This window comes from Notolabrus celidotus, chromosome 23, assembly GCF_009762535.1.
Source record: "Notolabrus celidotus isolate fNotCel1 chromosome 23, fNotCel1.pri, whole genome shotgun sequence".
NCBI classification, from domain to species: Eukaryota; Metazoa; Chordata; class Actinopteri; order Labriformes; family Labridae; genus Notolabrus; species Notolabrus celidotus.
In genome coordinates, this window is record NC_048294.1 from 22,471,199 (window position 1) to 22,494,011 (window position 22,813).

General features: G+C 41.9%; 1 protein-coding gene across 1 annotated transcript in view; it reads right to left on the reverse strand.

The window, feature by feature from the left end:
- nrxn2b (neurexin 2b) overlaps positions 1–22,813 on the reverse strand; it is a 1,139,450-nt gene that overhangs the window by 553,577 nt on the left and 563,060 nt on the right. Inside the window, exons 10-12 of the mRNA XM_034676291.1 lie at positions 22,289–22,672; positions 16,451–16,654; positions 10,921–10,947 (exon numbers count right to left, since the gene is read on the reverse strand). Of these exons, the coding sequence (XP_034532182.1) occupies positions 10,921–10,947; positions 16,451–16,654; positions 22,289–22,672 (615 nt within the window). The remainder of the gene's footprint in view (positions 1–10,920; positions 10,948–16,450; positions 16,655–22,288; positions 22,673–22,813) is intronic.

The following is a 22,813-nucleotide window of genomic DNA, read 5'->3' on the forward strand; positions in this document are numbered from 1 at the left end:
CATTTCCAATATGGCGACTGACACTAATTGGCTTCAGCTCTCAGAACGCTTCAGAAGCCAATGGGTGACGTCACTGACTCTACTCCCATGTTTTAAACCGTCTATGATTCTGACACATGACCGTATTTAACTACACACCATGCCAACAGTCGGCCCTGGATTTTCAAACAGAAAAATATACATGTACACAAAATGTTCCCTGACTGCCTCGTGGTTTTGTCTTCTTGGAGGATTACTTTTCAGCAACAATCCCTGTGTGTGTTTGATCAGCTCCCTGAAGATGGATTACAACACCTGTTCACTGCAGTATTTGTTGTCATTGTGTTGCTCTTGCTTGTTTAAGAGCAACACAATGACGCCTGAAATTTCAATCAGTTTGGGCCTGTTTGTTTTGGCTGAGGAGGTTTTAGTGAGCGTTTTTCTTCTGTAATGGATTTTTATGGAATTATGGAGTCCTTATGAAACCACGTGAGCTTGGAAAACTTTACATTTCGTTTTAAAAGCACGTCTTACAGTGTGATCTCAACCAAGATACAACAGTATGAAATCTTTAACATTTAAAGAATGCATACCTGTGAAATATTTAATTTACAAAATGTTTTCACAGTCTCTGAAATGTCAATGCTCACAAAAGGTTTGTGGGTTTCAATTGAAATAATTGAATTTCAAAATAAAAGCATATCAGTAATTGAAAATGGAGCTGTGAAAATAAAGTACATGTTGAGCTAGAGATCTGTTTTTACTTATTTGCTGTTGTATGAAATACTAAACTCTGTGTGTAAGAGGTCGAGTCCATCCATCTTATTCCATTTGGTGTCGATGGGGGTGCTGTCATTGGGTGAGAGGTGAGGTAAAACCTGGACAGGTTGCCAGTCTATATTAGGGCTAACATACAGACAGACTAGCAGGCACACTCACACACCATTGCCAATCTATAGTCATCAATTAACCTGACGAGTACGTCTTTGGACTGTGGGAGGAAGCATGCAAACTCTCCTCAGAAAAGCCAGAGCCAAGATCCAAACCAGGAACCTTTCTGCTGTGACACCACAACGCTAACAATTGCAACGCCTTGAGTCAAGCTACAAAATAGTACGAAACACAACGGAATTAAACAATGTAAGTAGTTATTCCAGGACAACATGAGACAGAAAACTCTAAAGGAGCAGTTTACAGACACATCACTCATGCTAATTCTCCAATCCCTGGTCCAAAGGTAGCCTTACTACTTTGAATAGCTCTGGATGCAGATAACAAATTCAACGTCTTGTCTTCTTTAAATGACAAGGAGACATGAATCAAATGTGAAATTGCAAGTAGGAGTATGTTGCATGCATAAAACACACACACACACACGACAGTCCTGCTAATAAAATCAATGATTTAAAGAAAGATTATCTGGGTTGCCCTTAATTCAAACACCATCAATTCTGATGCAAGCATTTTAAATTCAATCATCATTGGCACCAAGTGATGAGCTAACCCTTACTTCTTCTGCAACTTCCTGCTTGTTTGTAGATTTGGTATTTAACAGATGAATGTGTCCCAGCTCAATACAAGCTTAAATGAAGAAAGGTTGATTTGAAATGTTCAGAAATGATTTAGAACTGTAAATATTTTTGAGTGATAAAATCAACCAGCCACAATCCATGACACTAATAACACTCTCAGGTAACGTTGGTCATGAGTGGGTGTCATTTCACACTATTCCTGGGATGGAAAGGTGACGTTAACGCGTCAGGAAGCAAAATGACGGCCGACAAGAGACTTAAAGTGAGCAGATGAAAATAAAACCTTTTCTTAGTTTTACAACAGATTCAGGAGAAATGCATTCACACATCGGAAAGACTTCAAGGTCACACTCAAAGCATCTTTGTAACGTGGACTTAAACATTGTTTACAAGAAAGCTAGTTTCATTTCTATTCAGAGCTCAACTTCACTCATCTACTTTATTGGACTGCATGGGTTTGATTTGATCACATAAGACTGACAGCCCTTATGATGTGACTCATGCATAGGGGTGTATGTATGGCTGACAACTCGCATCTTTTTACAAAGCCGCCCACTCCCAATAACTGATAGAATCACAAGAAAAATATCACAAGTACAAGAAAGATTGTATAAATGTGGCGGAGGAATGTCACACCGTGGATTTGTTTACAGCTCACGAATGATGTGCTCAATCTGAACAGTGCGATTGTGGAGCATGACCTGAGTGCTCACGCTGTAGGAGGGAAATCAGGACGGAGCTTTGACAGTCGTCAGTGAAGTCTCCTTTGAAAACTCGGACAGATTGAAGGTAACTTCAACATTGAGAGTAACCTACAATTATCATCTTTCTGATGTGTCAGCTAAAACTGGAAAATGTAGACGTTCAGGAGAGTAGATTAAAGGCAGAGCTGTTGCATTGGATTGCATTAGATTGCACATGTGGTTATAATGTCATGTCTGATAGGTGTGAAGCTGTGTGTCGACGTTACGCAACGTGTCACCATGATGGTTTCAGACAGAGTCTACCATTTAGAGCAGGTGCAACTGGGAAAGTTAGACCTGAAGTTGGGGAATCGACTTCCACTGTGTGAGAATATTTCAATCAGGAGAGACTTCATTACGAGTTAGCAATAATCTATTTTACCAGTTTAGAAGATATGAGGACTGTTCAGTGTCTGTACAACTGGCCTTCAACAATGTCAGATCCAATTGATTATAAAAAACTCCCCGTTCAAACCAGTGTCTCAGACATGGATTAACACTTCAGAATGGCTCGCCATCCAGCTGGCACCTCACAATTTACATCAAATATTAAGTCCTGTGCCCTTTACGTGGCAAGGCAAACAAGTCAGGGTGAGGAATTCAAGGTGGTGGGTTGGCATTTAAAGTATTAGACTTAAGGGAGCAAAGGGGAGACAGAAGTTTGCATCCAGCTGAAGACTTGTGGTTGTATCATGTTTAAGTTTGCTCTACCCGTCTTCTTTCCCAAGACAATCCACTTTTGCCAAAACTAACAGCTTCACTTTAACTATCGACAACTCCACAGTCACTCTCTCCTCAAAAGTCAAGAGTCTGGGTGTCATCCTGGACAGTACACTCTCCTTTGAAGCCCATATTAATAATGTCACCTGGTCTGCCTATTTTCACCTGCACAATATCAACCACCTCCGCCCGTCCCTCACACTACTACTCAATTCCCATGTCACATATTGACTATTGCAACCCTCTCCTCTTCTGTCTTCCACACAAACTTCAGCTGGTTCAGAATTCAGCTGCCCAGATCATAACCAGAACCCCTTCCATTGAACACATCACCCCTGTGCTCCAACAACTCCACTGGCTGCCTGTCAAATACTGCTTCAAGATCCTTCAAAGCTCTCCATAACCAGCAGATTTTATCCCTAACTCTAACCTTTGGGCCATTTTGCAATATATCCCCTCGCCCAACCCTTACCCTAACCACTCAGGTTTAGTGCCTAATCCTAACCCTTGGTATTGGTCACTGCTCTTGATCCCTAACCTTAATCTTTGGGACTGCTTACAACCTATCACCTTGCCCAACATCTTGCCCTAACCTTAACCACTGGGGCTAGCAACATAAACTCTAACCCTGGACACTGGATGGATGACTTAACACTTTTTAACCCAAAGGCACATGTAATTACACACCATAGCCAACGGTTCTGATGGACACAGAAGGCGTGAGTGAGATGTGACGGTCCGTACAAGCCAATGGCATCCTATTCAACTGCTGAGTCGTCAAACAAAGCGGAGGGGTGTCACTGTAAATCACACACAAACCTTTCACCTGCATGCCTCTCTGATCTCGCTGAAACATACACACCTACCCGAACTCTCAGATCCTCTTCCTCCATGCTCCTCACTGTACCCCATGCTCGCTTAACCACCATGGGATCTCAAGCATTGAGCCGTGCAGCCCCTAGTCTCTGGAACTCCTTATCACTAACCACTCGTAACTCACACTCTCTTCCAAATGTCAAATCCTGCCTCAAAACTACTAAAGTGACCATGCGTGTCCTGAAAGGCGTCCATAAATAAAATGTATTATTATTAATATAATTAAAGATCTGCCCAAAGACATCCTACATCTGAAGCCGCACTTGAGATCATGCAAACTTTAGGAGAATGCAAACACCTTGTGCAGAACATGTTATATCAAAAGTTGTATTGTAGTGTAACTTTAATGTCTTGTTTTTAAAGAACCCTTCTTTTTTTTTTTTTTTTTTTTTTTTTTAAAAGAACAGGAACACTTTAAATCAAACCGCTGATCCACGTTAAGGCAACAGACCCAAGCTCCCCGCCCGCTGGAACGACCACGGATCAGAAACACACGCCGCCTACAGTTAGTGACGATGATGACGAAGACGAAGATGATTAACCATCATTAGAAACTAATACAAACAAATACAAGGCTTCATTCAGGGACACTTAGAGACCAGAACCCTTCTCACTGACCTGTCATCAGCTCCACTATATCCCTTCCATACACACAGACGGTGTGTTTTTCAGTGTGTCGGTGTGTTCTGGATGGAGTGCTTGCAGGTGCAAAGGCCAAAGGCTACGACATCAGCAGACGGCGTGCTCGCGCCCCACATGCTGCCCATATGTCACGCCAAATCTCATCTCATCTTGCGTTAAGAGAAGGTGCTGCCGGCTGCTGAAAAGCCACCTTCCAAACAGATATCATCAGTTTGACACCCTGACCCGACCGCAGCTGAGGGCTACAGCTCGCTTCACATCATGCCGGGGTGTATTAAGGTGGGGAAGCGGGGTCACATTGGGCTGAGATGAAGATACAGGGCTCTATTCTTCACTGTCTAAGCCTTGAGGCAGTATCCTTACATCTATGACTAAATATATCAAAAATCAATAGTAGGTCAATGGTTGGAAATACCTCCCTTTTACAGCAGTAAATTAATAAAGTCCTTCTATTTCTAAAATCTGATTCAGTTAGCCACCATCAAACAGTTTGGGACTCATCTCTTTATCTTTTGAAATCTGCTGTTCTCTTTGTTTATTTCACTTTCATTCACATGTTTTAGTTCGAGCTACGATGCATTGAAGTGTTGGAAAAAACTGGAGTTAGATAATTGTTTGCACTGCAGCATAACGACGGAGGATTTGTGAAATATTTCCAACTCATGCTTTGGCTTTTCCAGTAATCTTGCGGCCTGACGGTACCTCTTTGGGTTTCACACATAAATCCTGCTTTTCTGTTATTGATGTCCTGCCCCTTGCTCCTCTTCCTCTGGATATATCTACAGTAGTCACCTTGTATTTATATAGGCCATTTAGCTCAAAGGCTAGTATCGTAAGACATTACATTTTGATTTGTACTCTGTTGCAGGGATCAGGGATAGACTGTTCAATATTTTATTGTAACACCCACTGGCCTTTCGCTCTGTGTGCAGTGTGAATATCAATTTGAATGTACCGGAGATCTCGTCTCAGCAAAGGCTGCGTACACAAAGTCAATGTGTGTAACCCGCAGCTTGTGATCTACAGGTTTGATGGTTTGAATCTGGGATTTTTGCAACTTTAATCTTTGGTTTAAGGCAGGGGTGTCCAAACTTTTTTCAAATAGAAATAGGGCCACATTTGATGTTGTCAGAATACTTCAGGGCCAGTGGCTCCTACTGAGACTTAGGTGACTTAGGAATCCTAAAAGTTATGTATGAAATCTCTATTTAATAACAATTATTTTACATTTTTTACTCAATAAATCAGTAACTAGGAAGTCCTCAGTTCTCTACAAGCCACTTAAACATTAGCAAACTTGATCTTCTTCTGTAGAATGTTTTTCATTCGGGTCTGGCAATGTGGGAAAAAATATTGTCTTGTTATTTTTCTATGGCAGGATCACGATCTGGATTTCATCACACTTCTATTTCATGTTGTTTTTAAGACTTTTCTGACCAGCAGACAACATTTTAAGAACTAAATAATTCTTGTCCTACATTCTGAACTATTTTTTCTGCACCAAATTTTGCCTTTTCTGCACAATTTCCTAATTTTGATCTTGTCTTGTGTCTTCTGAACTTTTAGTGTTCATCAAGAACATTTTCACATCATGATAAAAACATTAATTTGAAAAAAACTGTCAACTTTAAGAGTGCTTGTGTTTCCTCCCAATTATATTCCTGCAGAATATCCAGAGCTTTGCATTTATAAAAGTAGTCCATATGAAGCTTTTTGAGACGTTTCTGGATTAACTTTAGTTTTGTTTGTGCGCTTGAAAGAAACTGCAAATGTACAGGTGATTCAGCAGGTGATTAATTTCTTTGCTATAATAACACATTTTAAGATGGAAGCTTGGGGCCATAATTAAATGGAGATTGGGCCGCAATTGGCCCCCGGGCCGTACTTTGGACACCCCTGGTTTAAGGTTTGATGTTGGTGCTCCTTGCAGATAAAGCCAGAGACTGTATCTCTTTGCCAACTTGAGTCTTACATGTGTCAGCAGAAATAATAAGTCTGTGTGGTCTTGTCTGCTGTTTTAGGTCATAACAGCATCAGTATTTACTTCAGTTGTAACGAGGGCGTACTGAAGTCCAGGATTCAGAGTTGAGTCTGATTCACTTCCTGATTTTCAGGACCAGTGACTTGTATTGGACTAGAGCACTCATGACTCAGACCATGACTCAAGCTTTGACTGTACTAGGGACTCAGACTTATCTCATGATCAAGATGTTTTGTTGCCTTTATTTTTATTTTTGTATGAGACCATAACGATTTATTTCCCCGGTTCAAGCCAAGGCTGAAAGGCTGTGTTTTCGCTGTATGCATGCTCATGTGTCGCCTTGTTCCTGCCAACGAGGACTTGACTCAGACTCAACTTGGATTCTCCTTTGGTGACTCAGATGTGAACGCTGAAGACTCCAGACTTCACTCTGACTCCAGGTTCGGTGACACGACTACAACACAGCTCATCACAGGCGAAAAACTCCTAACATGAGCTTCAAATGTAAAAACCAGAGGCTCTGTCTCAGGTGGTTTAATCTAAAATTAACAAGTTCACAACACCCTGGCTGAATTAATGCACAAGCAGATCAAATAACACATGTATTAATCCCACTCATTAGATACAAACACTAAAACATGTTTGAGTTCATGAAGGATTTTTCAGTCAGAACTTGTGGATGCATAAACAGCTGGAGTACCATGCATCTCTCTCCTTTTATCCCACTCAGTGCTCTCCTGAACGATCTTGTGTGACTTCACCAGGAGGATAATGTGAATGAGGTCTCTCAAATGTTAGTAGGCACAGATCTCTTGGTCCAAAACACCAGTCCGCCCTTGGCTCTGGAGGATGAATCGACCTGCAGATGTCATGCCACTAAATAAATTGTTGTCTGTAGCCCTGCCCTGGATTGCTCTCTCTCTCTCACTCCCTCCCTCTCTCTTCAACACACAGGGTACCCTTCTCTTTTATACACTCACACACACTTTCTTTTGTAAGGTTCTGTGTGTGACTGAGTGCCCATGAAGCAGGGCGAAGCGTACAGGGGGTTTAGTAAACCTAAAATGTTAAGGTTAAATGAAATATTCCTCACAAAGCTGCTGAAACCTGGAGTACACAGCCTGAGACGGACTATCGCTGCAGCGGCAACGCTGCATAACTGAATCAATATTTAAACAAAGCAACTGAATAGAAGATTGACCAACGAGGTTTTTCCTTTTAAGTGGAATAAAGAAAGAGCAGCATGTAGATCCTGGAGAAACTGCAACATTCTCACCTTAAAACTAACACCATCTGTTCTGACCTTTACCGCTATACAACATACATTTACAATAAAGCAGACTCTGTGTCAGATAAAACTAGCCTCGCAGTGATATGACTTAAAGGCTGGGAAGGCACAGAATGAAACAAACCTCAGCCTCCACCTCTTCTCATCTGAGGGGAGGTTTCACAACATCCCCAGTGCTTGAAGGACATCTAGTGGTTAACTCAGGGAGTTCACCTCTCCCTCTAAGCACTGTGTGAGCCTGTGCCATGTCAGCTGCGCCACAGATTCAAGGAAAAAAGTGACGTAATGAATTCTGTGTGAAGGCACCACTTCCACGCCTTGCAGAGGCTTCTGAAGTGTATTTTGTTGCACTTCATGAAGGCTGACATAAACAACACTCCTGTACCTTTAAGTGCAGGAATGTGACGCATATAAAGTAGATGCATGAACAACCACGGTGCACATGAGCTGCATTTCTATAGCAGGAAGCTTCCCCGGAGACTACAGGGGTCTTTGAGATACTCTGCTGCAAGGACGAGGGTCGAAATAATGCAGCAGGAGAAATTCCCTGGTGGTCTTCGTGAAGGTAAAGGGTGTATTGGGGCGGGCATTGTAGCGCAGAGGATTTCTTATTGGTCGACTGATTACAGCATTCAGAAGAACAGCTGAGAGTGCTACTCTTATGGATGTATGTTCCGTCTCCCTCCCCCTCTGTCACCTTCTCTGCAGGAGCCTCCTGATTGAGGCAATGAGGTTTACCTGGCGGTGGGCCTTAAAGTTTGAAGCTCAGTCAGGGGGAGGCGTTGGAGTTGGGGACTGCTGCCTGTCTGCCTCTCATTCAGGGGATTTGTGTGTGCTTATGTTGTGTTTTGTCTTATTAGAGTATACTTGATCTTTACTGAATTGTTTAATCCTTCCAGCGTATTTCAGCACTTCTTCAAACATCTGGCCAATCATTTCAGCCGTGTTGGTCTCATCGTGAGAGCTCTGATCAGAATCTGATGTATTCCTCTCTATCCATCATCAGCTCTTTTAAAACAGGGCAGAGTACAAGCTTAAGTAAAAGACTGGCTGTTATCGAAACTGCCTACTATACTAGCAGTACGTACTGATATGGCCAAAATTCAGTATGTAGTATGTGAACAAGAGCAAAATCTGCAGTATGCCAAAACTACCTGGATGTCGTACTGATTCAGGAACATTTCACAGTATGCATCGGAGCAGTATCCTTCACGTACTGTTTCCCACAATGCACAGCGCTCGTTCTGCTTTTTCTTTTTGCTTCTTTTTTTGACAGGGGCACACAGTTTTTAGGTGCTGTGAAAATTATTAAAATCCATATAAATCACTGCTTAACTTTTTAAAATCATAAGTGATGCTAAAGTAGCAGTTTATCTATAAGCTTGGTCATTGTTTACTTCCACTTTCCCAAACCAGGAAAATCCAGTGACGTCTGGCTCAGCATTCTGCAGAACAGATCCAACAGAACAGTCATATTACAGACTACCTTCAAACCCAGTGTGTATGTAGCAGGCCGTTTTGAAAACGGCCAGTGTTTTTATAGAGCAGGTGATGTCGCTGCAGCTGCGACGGCGGTTATAGACGACAAAAGATGGCAGTTTGGGTGGCAGTAGCTCAGTTCAGGAGGACTTGGCTTGGGAAACAAAGGGTCGCCCATTCAAGTCCCCTGTCCAGACCATATTATGGAAACTGGGCTGGTAGCTGGAGATGTGCTAGTCCACTTTCTGCACACTACTGATGTGCCCTTTAACCTTCCTCTCACTCTGACATCTATCCATGAGTGCATGTCTATGAGATCCTGTTTGTCCAGACTACGTTTCTGCATCATGTTCAATAACAAAGTGTCAAAATGAAACGTCCCCTCAGTATGCTGTTGTTTTTTATAAACCAGCAGACTTTTCTTTTCTTATCTTCAGGGATATTATGACATATGTAAAAGCATGTGCAGCAACAGGCTTGAGGAACCTTTTAATTATTTGAAAAGTAATACTGGGGGATTAAGCCCCAGTTACTCTTGGTAGAAGGGTTCCTACCAGTGTAGTCTTACAATGTTACAGAAGCACTGTCCCTTAAATCTTTCTCCTCAACCATCTCTAACAGACTTAGGGTTGCTAACATTACAAGTTCAGTATCAACTTAATGCCAAGCACAAACCCTTTTACCTGATCCAACTACATCCATCTGACTGCAAACCTTTGAAAGTGCCAGTAACTTAATTGATAAATACTTGAGGAAGTAGAATAGCTAATGAAAAACAATAGATTGCTTCCCCCCTGATATCTGGATGATCGCAAAGAAATGAGAAAACTGCAGAACATTCACACAGCGGCATAAACATTGAGGCAAACATCAGGTTTTCTCCACTTTTGTCACTGCGGCTGGTGGCACTTACCTGTGGACTAGTTGTGCAATTGTCAGTGGCCATGATAGAAATAACAGTTTGCTATCATTCTGTCAGCATGGGGCAGGAAAACATTTGCCTGCTTCGAAAACAAGCAAGCACCAGGTGGTGCCGTCTCTCTGTGGATAAGCAATTAGCTTTCTGGGGGCCAAAACTACAGTTTGTCCCACATAGAAAACAAGCAACACCTGTGTGTGCAGCCGAGTGGAGCCGAGGCTCGGCGCTGCATAATAGAAAAATAGGAACATCCAACAGGGGAGTGTCAAGTTGCCCTTTTCTGAATGCATTCTGGAGAAGGTTGACGGGGGAATGAATAGAAAGGGTAATAAGCAGGAGAGAGGGAATGAAATAATTTTAGAGTAGAGTGTGGGAGGCAAGCAAGGGATGAGAAATCCTGATTGTTATGCAAGTGAGACATTAATTAAATCTATGACAGAAAAGAGGGAATATCAAAGGGACAGAACTTATGGAGGGAAAAGGGAAATTCAACTTAAATGGTGAGCAGGAAAAGATGTGGGTCGTTGCATACAAATGAAAGATGGCAATGAAGGAACTAATGGAGAAGTAATGTGTGATGGAAGGAAGAATTAAACAGATGCTTATTCAGGGGCAGGGATGTGTGGAAGAGGGGAGATGTGGGTAATGAGGGAGGTGTCAATCATGGCGGGGTCAGGAGAGAGCAGAAAAGGGCAACTGCACAGAATCAAGATGAGAAATACAGATACATTTGAGTCAGAAAAATGCATAGAACCACTTACTGAGGCTACAGTCTATCCTGATACAATCTGGCGGGAGAGAGAGCGAAATGGTGAGATTAAAATAAAAAGGAGAAAGTCAGGGACAGAGAGACAGAAAGAAAGAAGAGAGAGGATAAAAGAGAGAGAGAGAAAAAAACATTTTACATCCTTCAAAGTACATTCTGCAGACAACCAAGCATTGCTCGTGGGCCACCATCCGGGGACAGACTCTGAGTCAGGATCACCCTTTTCCTCCATCAATCCCATCATCCATCCCTCCTTCCACCCAATAACCCAGAAGCACGGCAGAAGGCAAGACTGTTGGATCTTTACAGTATCATACTAATGATAATACACTACAGAAATGACTTCATTGTTTGTATATAAATACTTAATAAAACATTTACATGTGTTGAGAGAAGAAGCATAAAAATGCAGATGCTTTGAATCAGAGGGTGTCGTCTTTTGTGGAGTGCAGTTATGAAACCCTGAGTTATAAAGATTTAACGAAGCATCTGGCAAAACCTTTATGTTTTCATCTTTGTTAAATATTTCATGTGAAAAGTTTATCTTCCTTTTTGAATCATAACAACCCTGTAAAAGAATGTAATACTCACAAACATCATAAATATGGGATTACGTTCAGTAAATGAGTCAGATATAGCCTCAGACGTTAAACGGTTCAGCAGAATGAAACTGTCTGAATACCTGGAGGTGTTTGATAAAGGTTTGAAATTAACTTCTAGAAGCCGTTATGCTCACTCTGTGTACAAATACTCATCCCTGTAGCTGCAGATGTGATGTCGTGCACATTTAACTTTCATCCTCGTCTCTTGCGCTTGCCTTCTGCAGCACTTTGAGCGACCCCAACAGTGTAAAATGACAAGAAAGGGTGATCTGCACATCCCAGCCACATCACGCCTTTGTGCACACAAACCACAAGAAATAAGACTCCACTGTGGATGCTTTCCTGGAAGCAGTGCTGCAGAACACACAGCTTAAAGTGTTTTATGAGCTTTTAGACTGGTGGGTTGTCGAAGCAGTGTTATTAAAATCTGCTCTGGAAAAGCAAGGAATGAGATCTTGCACCGTATCCAATGCATTGACCTTTAACCCCCCTCTGACTCCTTTACATGCATCATTTAAGAATCAAACGCTCATTCCCCCACAGACTTGTAGGAGTGGATTCGCTGCTCTTCTGCTCCATCTAGTGGCTGTGGACGGCGTGTGCATGTGGCAAGTGTAGCTGGGTTGTGGTCTCGAGCTGTCAACCGCTACAGAATAGTGGACACAAACAGCCAGGGACCAGCATCACTGTGTAGAGAGGAAGGGGGGCTTGAGAGTACTACTCCAGGTAGTGTTTTTAAGCTGCAGCATTTCATATGACGAGTGAAACTGGGCAAACAGGCCACACTGATGTCATTTTATGATCTTATTTTGTAGAAGTCCTGATAGGAAGTGTGTTATTTATAATTGATAATCACTGAATGTGATGTTTGATGGAGTATAACTGAGATGTAGGAGTAGCCAGCTAACAAGGCATGAGCAGCAGCCTTAGCTTTAGCCGGCACTTTGCATATTTAACAGGTTATCATTATTATCTAATAGTAATAAATACCATTAGGGCTAAATCTGACTAATTATAGCTTTTCCTTGTGATTAATTAGTAGCATTTTAATTATCTTAACAAGGATTAAGCCTTAACAGATATCGAGCACCCCAAGCTGATTGGCGGGTAATTAATTTCCTTGCAAGAGCGCTTTGAAAATCCGGAGCAGAGCAACAGTGTCAGGCAACTGTGTGACTTTCTCAGAGTGTCATTAATGCCTCATTGAAAAATGAAAAATGGCATTGTTAAGGAAATTAGAGTGAGATTAGCTCTGAGTGTTGTTAAAGGACTGCTCGTGGTTCAAGCTGCAGCAGAAGGCCCCGTGGTGAGGGCAGTGCGACCTCAGGCGACTACAGCTGTGAGCCGGTCTCTCTGGCTGTTCGATCCGAGGGCCGCAGACATACAGGCCATTGAAGGGATGAAAAGTTCCATCGTATGAGCTCTGGCCAGGTGGAGGGAGGGGGAGTGAGAGGGGTAGATGGAGAGAGAGAGAGAGAGAAGCAGGAGGAAAGAGAAAGAAGGAGAGAGAGCAGAGATTCCACCTTTGTTTATCCCACCAACACCTGCCTGTCTCTATAGCTTAAACTCTCATATTCCAGACTGAGCCTCTGTCATACTCCTGTTTTGGTCACTGCTGATAGTCTGTCCTTAAAAACCCTCAGCACAGAATGTCGACCACCTAGGAGAAGTGGACGTAGATGCTTTGATGTCATCTACTGGTTTGTCTTTTTTTTTTACCATCTTGCTCCTTTGGAACCAGTAGAACCAATATCTCTTTCTATGTCACGGTACAATATCTATGCGTCAAGGATACTTTTTGGTGGGAGCAAGTCGTCCCACCACTGTGCTGGCATCAGAGATACTAACAGAGGCATTACAGGGCCAGGCAGGATCACTGTGAACTGGCTGAGCCGGTGGGACTGAAAGGCGCTACGTGCTGTGCCTCTTGCGTTTCTGCAGCATCCTATTGCAATGTAAAAATCACACGCTAGGACTCCAATATTAAGCTCCATTATTGTTGCAGTATCAATATAATAAAACAAAGTCCTGGTGATGGGGGAACTTTGTTTTGAAGCTTTTGAGGACTTGGCATACAAAGCAGGGCTAACAGCTGGACAAGAGGTATGATAAACACTCTTATGCCTCTATTCAGGTTGCAAGGCCGTTGTAGTAGAAACCAGACAATCACAGGCAGCCAAGGCCTCAAACATTCCCTGCTTTGTCCTTCATTCTATTTTAAAGTCACATTTTGAGTCATCTCTAGTAGCCGCTGCAACAAGGACTATAACCTCTGTACATGGAGTGCATGTACTGCCAACTGGCAACCCACTTTCTCCTTTATTACATGCAGTGGTGGACTGTAAAAAAAGTACATTTACTTGAGTACTGTACTTAAGTAAACTTTTTGAGTATCTGTACTTTACTTGAGAATTATTTTTTGCAGGAACTTATTACTTTTACTCCACTACATTTCTATCAGTGTTCTAGTTACTCACTAAGTCAGCCTACTATCATCTTAAAAATATATCTAGAACTAAAGGGTTTATGTCTCAGCAGGATTTGGAAAAACTGGTCCATGCATTAATCTTCAGCAGACTTGACTATTGTAATGGTGTCTTTACAGGACTCCCTAAGAAATCAATCAGACAGCTGCAGCTTATTCAGAATGCTGCTGCTTGAGTCCTAACAAGGACCAAAAAAGTGGACCACATCACTCCAGTACTGAGGTCTTTACACTGGCTACCAGTCTGTCAGAGAATTGATTTTAAAATATCACTGTTAGTTTACAAAGCACTAAACAGTTTTGGGCCAAAATACATTAGTGACCTCTTGACACGCTATGAACCACCCAGACCTCTGAGGTCATCTGGGACAGGTCTGCTTATTGCCCCAAGAGTTAGGACTAAACACGGCGAGGCATCCTTTAGTTTTTATGCACCAAGTATCTGGAATAAATTGCCAGAGAACTGCAAGTCCGCTGCAACTCTCAGCTCCTTTAAATCAAAGCTGAAGACTTTTCTGTTTGCCGCCGCTTTTAATTAAATCAAATAATTATTTATTTATTTCTTAAACTGGAACTTTTTATTCTTGACAATGTAATATGTTTTTACAATTTTTCATGACTATTTTTAATTTCATTTAAATGTTTTTTAATGTTCAGCTGATTTTTTTTAACTGTATTGATCATTTTATGTAAAGCACTTTGAATTGCCTTGTAGCTGAAAAGCGCTTTATAAATAAATTTGCCTTGCCTTGCCTTACTTTATCTTTGAAGTCAGCTCATGAATGTCCTTCTCTTTTCTGAAATCTGATCCTAAGACAGTAAACTGTGTTTGTGTAGTTCTGTTTGTCTCAGGGGTTTAGTCGTACCTGTATATCGTGCGTCTCCATGGTTGACATGGAGCAAACACAGATCACTCAGATCAGAGAGTTCATTTAGAGGTGGTAATGATGGCTATAATTCTCCACCTGAGCACCCATGGTCATATCTTCAGCCTGTGTTAGAGGTCTGTGAAATAGTTGTCTGTGCTTGGAGTGACTTAGTGTCTGTTTTTATTCCATGGTATAGTTTTTAGAGATTTCAAGTAATTTAATCTAAATAAACAGAATGTACTCTATGTATTCATGACTGCACTCATGCTTTGTGAAAATAAAAAGTTCTGAGATATTTTAAAAAGTACTTTGAATACTTCAGTATTTTTAAAAGCAAGTACTCCAGGACTTTAACTCAAGTTATAATCTGACTAAACAACTTTCACTTGTATTGGAGTAATGTTTGACCTGGAGGATCTATACTTTGACTTCAGTAATGAAGATGTGTACTTAGTCCACCACTGATTATATAAGGAGAAGTATGGAAACAGCCAGTGAAGTCCCTCCCCCTGCTGGCCATTTAAAGGAACGCAGTTTGAAGCACTTTTAAATTAGCTTTACTTTTGAAACCACAGACTGTGCCGTGTCCAAAAGATAGAAGGTTAAATCTTCCCCTGAGCACTAAATACTGTTACAATGACAGTGAACTAAGGGGAAATGTCTACAGCCAGTTATCAGAGGGAATACTTCTCTCCTTTCTATGACACCATTAGTCTCACAGACCTGATGACACATTTTTCACTAACCTTCCTCCCACTGAGATCGCTTTAAGACCTCTTTAAACCCCAATGTTCTTCAACTAATCTGCAGTTACTTCTGATGAGGGGTCCTGTCTCTTCTCGGGTTGGAGGCGGAGCCAATCAACCCCTCTGATAGTTTCTCAAAGAACGAGACTACAGCACAACCGTAAGGAGGAGCAAGACAGAGGCACGGTGACTTTTAAGATCTAGAGACAGGTTGGTGGGCTTAGGCTTAGGTCCCAGGGCCAGCGATACTTTGTCAGATGGAACTTTTAAGACCAGAGGAGATGCTATGAGGCTCCATGGGGAACAGAAAGGTGGAGATGATGGGGTCAAGGAATGTAAGACACAGTATGACTGCAGGTTTGCTCCCAACATGGCGGGAAATGACGGTTCTGGAAAAAGCTCTACAGTTTAACGTTGATATTCCTGCAGCAAGCACTACATCAGTCTGTGGAGAAGTTTCTGTATTTGTACCCCGTTTTATTTAAATGAGCACTCTTTTCATCCCTGCTTTTAACTGATGATAGTAATGAGTATAAGCACACTTAAAGACATACTTTACTGCAGTTACATTCAATAAAGAGAGCCCCAGCATTAAAAACAAATCTGACATAACTGAGGGACAAATCAAGAACCTTTTCCAGCCCAACTTTTTACTGATGGAAAATGAATTATGTGAAAGTCCAAATGTCAAACCATCCGTCTACGTTCAGCAGAATACAATGCTAAAGAAACAGGCTGCAGATGAGGAGATGAGGAGATGAGGAGACAAGGGATGTAAGGGAAAGGTTAGCAGGGACATTCACGATGGAATGCACGGGCCTACCGAGGTTCACAGTGAGCTTGATGCGGCCCCCGTCCAGCTCCAGTCGCAGGGTGTCCGCTGACTCCTTCGAGGTGGAGGCCATGAGCAGACCGTACGCCCGCTGAGACATGAAACGCAGCGCCACATCCTCCGCCTCTGTGTGCATGGTGACCGGCATGATGATCTTCAGGTACATGCTGCCGTCGTAACTCAGCACCGTCGCCTCTGGATAAGGGGAGAGGGGGAGAGAAAGTTGGGTGAGATGTTACAAAGGGAGGGGTGAGTTTAACAGAAAGACAAATGAACATCATAATGGAGCCTGATTGGACATGACAGCACAGTGTTGACAGCCAAGTTGAAACATCAGTCAGATCTGTCAGCGTCAGTCTGAATGAATCTAAAATAATTCAGTTTCCTCTGAAAATCCTGTTTCATCAGGAAGGTCAGTTTCATTTAAGACAGATGTCTACTTTAAACTGGAATTAACCTGTGCACCTATTTGCAGATAGCTAGTTGCTCGCTCTATATGTTATTTAAAAAGTAGATTGATTGTAGCCTAAATTCTAATTCCTTTAGCATTAAATGTGAAATCAACTCCCTTTTTTATTTATGAATTCAATATTTTTACTCTAAGACTTTACTCTCACAATCCCAATTTTTCCTCCCATAATGCGGCCCATCAAAAAAAGCTCTACCCTGTACAGGAGCCAGGGAAATGGCAAGAACTAAAACCCACGACCAGTTTCATCGTCCAACATAATGTCACAAAGAGACATTTTGATAAACGCTATGTTTTCCATTGCAAACAGAGACTCTCTTTTTATGCAGTGGAAATATTTGACCTCATCTTCTTTTTTTATAATTTTCTTTTTATTAAGTTTTTCTCTTGTTTAACAACCAAACATACAAACATATGGGACCAATAGGATGACAAAACATGAACACGGAACAAAGACAGTGGGAGCGCAGTGGGGACAGAGCAACATATCACACGACCTGTTTATAAATTCACTACCTACATAATTATCTATATAAACTTTGTGGGTATGTAGATGCTAAATATATACTCTAAACAATATAATGTCAATATTAGGTAATACATCACTCTGTACAAAACAAACCAGAATACCTCAAACTGCACTTGACACCTAAAGAAATATAACATAGGTAAGTTAAGGGTGTAACTCTAGCATTGCAGGTTATCTCGGTCAAAGGGCCCCATGTTTTTACATAGACTCTTCCCTATCTATGGGTTTATAACTTAGTCTTTCATAGGAGGAGATTTTAGCCATTTCATCAAACCATTCCTTTACTGAAACTTCTCATGTGGTTTTCCAGTGCCTCAGCACTATCCTGCACCATGAGATTTGGTGGGCATGCAGCCCATATCCCCTCAGTAGTATGCCCAATAAGCAGAGCATAGGGCCCGGTACCAACGCAGAGGATGTGACTTTGCTCATTAAAGAATGTTGGACCATAGGAGATCTATCTTAGGGCATGAGTGCAACATGTTTAAGAGAGTGCCACAGGTTGTACCTCATTTCAGACCTCAAATCTGAGCTGATTATGTAGGATGAATGTTTTTGTTTGCTCATACACTACCAGTCAAAAGTTTGGAAACCCTTTAATGAGAAGGTGTTTCCAAACTTTTGACTGGTATTGTACTTATGACCTAATGACAGGATGAACTCACATGTGGACGCCTCAGATCTAACTTCAACTATTTTTCAACTGTCTAAAATAAAGTAATGACATCAAGGTGCCAGAAAACTTTTTTTTTTCTTTTCAATTTAGAGAATTTGTTCATTCTAGGGCTACAAAGTCAATTTCCAGCAGAAGGTGAAGTCTGGTCTACACAAAAATGTGAGTCCAACACATTTTGTTCTTCATACAAAAGCTTAGCTATGGCGCAGTATGGGCTGTGTTAAGAAGATGGTTCAGAGACATGGCAAAGGAAGCATGCTCAAGTATTTTGGCTGTGCAGCTCGGACTACAAAGAGAGATCGCTGGATGCTGACGGGAGATGATCTTAGGAGGGAGCTTGGTGGCAGATGGTGAGGACCTGGATTCAGACAGTAGTGTGTTTGAATCTCACTTCTGCTTCATTTGTGACTGTGATGCACAATCACTTTAGCTGTGATATGTACACTACCAGTAAAAAGTTTGGAAACACCTTCTCATTCAAGGGTTTGTATTTATTGTAATGATTGTAAACACAGTAGATTAACACTGAAGACATCCAAACTATGAAAGAACATATATGGAATTATTGAATGAACAAAAAAGTGTTAAACAAAGCAGAATATGTTTTATATTTTAGATTCTGTAAAGTAGCCCCCTTTTTCCTTCATGACAGCTTTGCACACTCTTGGTATTCTCTCAGTCTGCTTCATGAAGTGGTCTCCTGGAATGGTTTCTAATCAACATGAGCCTTGTCAAGAGTTCATTTGTAGAATGACTTGCCTTCTTAATGTGTTTGAGACCATCAGTTGTGTTGTTCAGAGGTAGGGTTAGTACACAATGGATAGACCTATTTGACTACTGTTGTAATCCAGATTATGGCAAAACCAGATTATTTCATAGTTTTGATGTCTTCAGTATTAATCTACAATGTTGAAAATAATTAACATAAATAAAAACCATTGAATGAGAAGGTGTGTCCAAACTTTTGACTGGTAGTGTCAACATTGTTTCAATGGTAGCCATTTTTTCAACAATATTTTCAACAACAAAGTGAAAAAATAAGTATTTTATTATACATAGTGTATAAAAAGCAAATAAAGAATCCCCTGTTTGTCAGAAAGGTGTTACTGCATGCCCAATTTACTGCACACGATCAAAGGAACACTCGGTTTTCCAGGTGATCAAAGCCATGACAGTCTGTAAACTGAACGCTCATCACTGTGATCAAAAGATAAAAATATCAATCACTGCTCTACTTCTCAGGCGTGTTAGGGGAATTGAAAATGTGATGACAGCGTGTAGAAAACACCCCGTCAACATGGTGTCTTTGAGATTTCACACTTAGTTTGTGTTCCATCTCCCGCTGTGCATAAATGTTATTGTCTCTTTCTGAGTTAAGTAATTGTAAGACTTCTCAGGGCCTGAACAAATCCTCATGTCAGATCTACCACCTAAAGAAGAAAATGTAAACGTTTGTTCTGATGAAAGAAGGTAACAGCTGGAAGAACTCATAATGATTCAATATCTCACTCCCCCACGGGAGGAAGAATGCCAACAACACCAGAGTGTGTTCCCTAAAGAATCAGCAATGCTGTAAATAGACTTCTGTGTAAAGTGACAGATCCCTGAGTGCTGCTCTTATTCCATGGTGTGGGACAATATGTGTCACGATCAGCTAACGTGAGTCACCGTCAGGGGGAACCTCAATAAGTTCAGGTTTTGGAGATGCAAACTCAAACAAAGTGGAATAAAGCAGCTTGTCCCCAATGTGTAAAGTACCTAATATAAAAATGTGACATAATCCTAAAGCAGCATTACTCTATGAATCGATGAAAACAATCTATAGCATGAAAGCAATATGTATCATCATCCAAACATCAGCTCAAACAGCATGAATGCTTTTCATTTTCTGTGGCTTAGAGGCATCATGTAATACTCTGTGGGGTTTCTTCTTCTAGTCGATACCAGTGATTGTCCTTACACTCTGTTAATCTATTCACTCAGTCTATTGACAGAGAAATGCTGTTTGTGGCTGGTTATTATGAAGCACTATGCCTGGCTCCTGCAGTAGCATACATCTCCACTAGATGGCAGAAGAGCATCGCTGAGTCCTCACCTGTCATCTGAGCACCCACAGATAAAACTGTTAAAAATATCAGCCTTCAGAATAGAGACGTTTCATCCTCTACCTCCACTGTCCTGATTCAAATCCGATCTCTCCTTCCCTCATTACCCTCCTTGTCCCTCAAAATCCCATACTGTCATGGCTCACTCACCCCCACGGACGTGCAAAGACAAACCATGACGCGAGGCGTCTGAAGCTAATTGGGATGAATCAGACGTACGTGGAACTGTTTGAGTGACTCGCCTCCCCTCGCTGCTGCGTACGAGCCACCTGGGTTTGCGTGACTGGCACAGATGGTGCCAGTAGGCCTGGCTGCTCTGCTACACTGCGTCTGCTTGCCTGGATCCCCGCTCCCTCCCAACCAGCAGACCCTAATGCCACCCTGCCTTGGGTGGTATTTTGTTCACACATACTAGCTCCCTGTGGAGCGCTTACTCCTACTATACAGCAGCTGTTTGGTCGTGTCTAACACAAGGCTGTACGCTGTCAGTGCTGGAAATGCTCATTTTGCTTTGATGATGGTACACTCATTTAAAGTCTCTGCCTCATTGGACGCAGTGTACTACACATCAGGATTTGAAAATGTTTAACTTTACGACTAGGGATGCAAATTTCAAGTATTTTTGGTGATCTATCTTTGGAAATGTTACCAATCAATAATCCATTAATCATAAACACAAAGGTAAATGTTTTCCATCAAAAACAATGCCAAATGTGTTTTTACCCCTGAATCAAATTTTCCTTCACGTCACAATATATTTAACTGACAGTATTGAATATCTACAGATTGTATTGAGGTGTTCAAAATGTTAAACATGCTGAATATCAACATATGGAGCAGGCTCATGATCTCCGTGGACATAAAGTCATACAAGTGAAGGCTCAGACTTCAACAAAGGAACTGAACAGAAACATATTTCAGACTCACAGTGTGCAGTTTTCTGTCTACTCATTCTTATTGAGAAAAATAAGCATGTGAACGCGGTCAGGTGTCGGCTGGGAGAGCAACCGGGTCATATTCAGTCCGGCGGAGGAGGAAAAAAGCGCCCGTGGAGACCTGTCACTCAGCCGCAGCCCCCAGCTGAGCGTCTCCACTGTGCACAACACCTTCAGTCAGCTGATTCACATCCAAACATGCTTTAAACTTAAAACACCTCCCTGATAGACGAACCAAATATGAGACCACATGATGTTTGTTCCACATGATAGAAAATGGAAACACTTTTTTTTTCTAGTACATTCTTAACAATCAATTAATCGATACACAATTAATTGATGGCATCCCTATTCATGACAAATTATAATTTAGGTATTATTTTATTGTTTGGTGTTTAAAACATCTGTAAATCTATCCTCCATCCTGTATTTTATAATTTGGATCACTATATGGAGTCACTCTTGGTATAGGAAATATTCTGGATTCTATTTGTAGTCTGTCCTCCAACATTACAGCAGCTATTGATTGTATGCAGGAAAAAAGGTCCAAGTGGAGAGGAGAGAAGCAGAATGCACGAGCCATATGCGATCCTGCAACCCTTCAACTTTAAACCCCCCACTCCAGCCTTGTTCACAAATTGCTGGCCTGACTTTAAGCCCCCACTGCTTCAATGTTTCACAGTAAAGAATCCAAGGATGCATTTGCTGCGGCCACTAATAGCGCAATGACTTGGATATTGTATTCCCTCTCTATCGGTGCATTTCAAGGTGGAGATCTGCAGCATCATGCAGTTTGCTCCTGTTTCGCATGTGTCAGCATCTCCACTCTCTGATGTGCAGAGCTGTGCTGTATGCTCCAATCGTGATGAAGCTAAATCTGTATTCAAAGGATAATGAGCTGAAAGGGTAAGGACACTTCTTACCAGTTTAATGTGACACATATTTCACATACTTGATCAAGGTTACTCCCTGGAAGGAGCTAGCAAAGAGCAGCTTGTCCAGGTAGTCAAAGAATAAAGTAATGAAATACTGTCGTTCATAATGTCACAGTCTGGTTGTGGTGTGTTGCTGCAAATAAAGAAATAACATTCACTTCATCAATTCCCCCTCCTTACCTATCTCACAGTTGGTCCCCAGGAAACCGGTGCCGGTGCAGTCACATATGTAGCGGTTCCAGCCCTCTTTGCACAGACCTGCGTTGCCACAGGGGGCGCTGCTGCACCGCTTCTGCAGCTCGCGGGTGCAGAAACTGCTGACACCAAACGCGCTCTGGATCTCAGCCAGGCGGCGGACATCGCGGCTCTTGCCGTCGATGAACAGGTCTCGTACGCAGCCCACGTATCCGTAGTTCAGCAGCGCCGTCCACACCTCTGGCGGAAGGATGAGGTCTGACTTGGTCTCGGGAAGCCCGCCCAGGTACATGTCACTGTCCAGATCCAGGATTTCACTGCCCTCTGGGGAGCTGAAGGGCATGCTGCGGCTGTTTACCGAGATGGATCCTAATAGAAGGAAACACAAACAGGTTTTTATTTAATGCTTCTGCAGCGGATATTTCAGAAACATATTTTATTAGTGTTTGTTTCTAAGAATGCACCTTCCTCAGTGAGTGAAAATGTGTTTTAATAACTGAGAGATTAAAA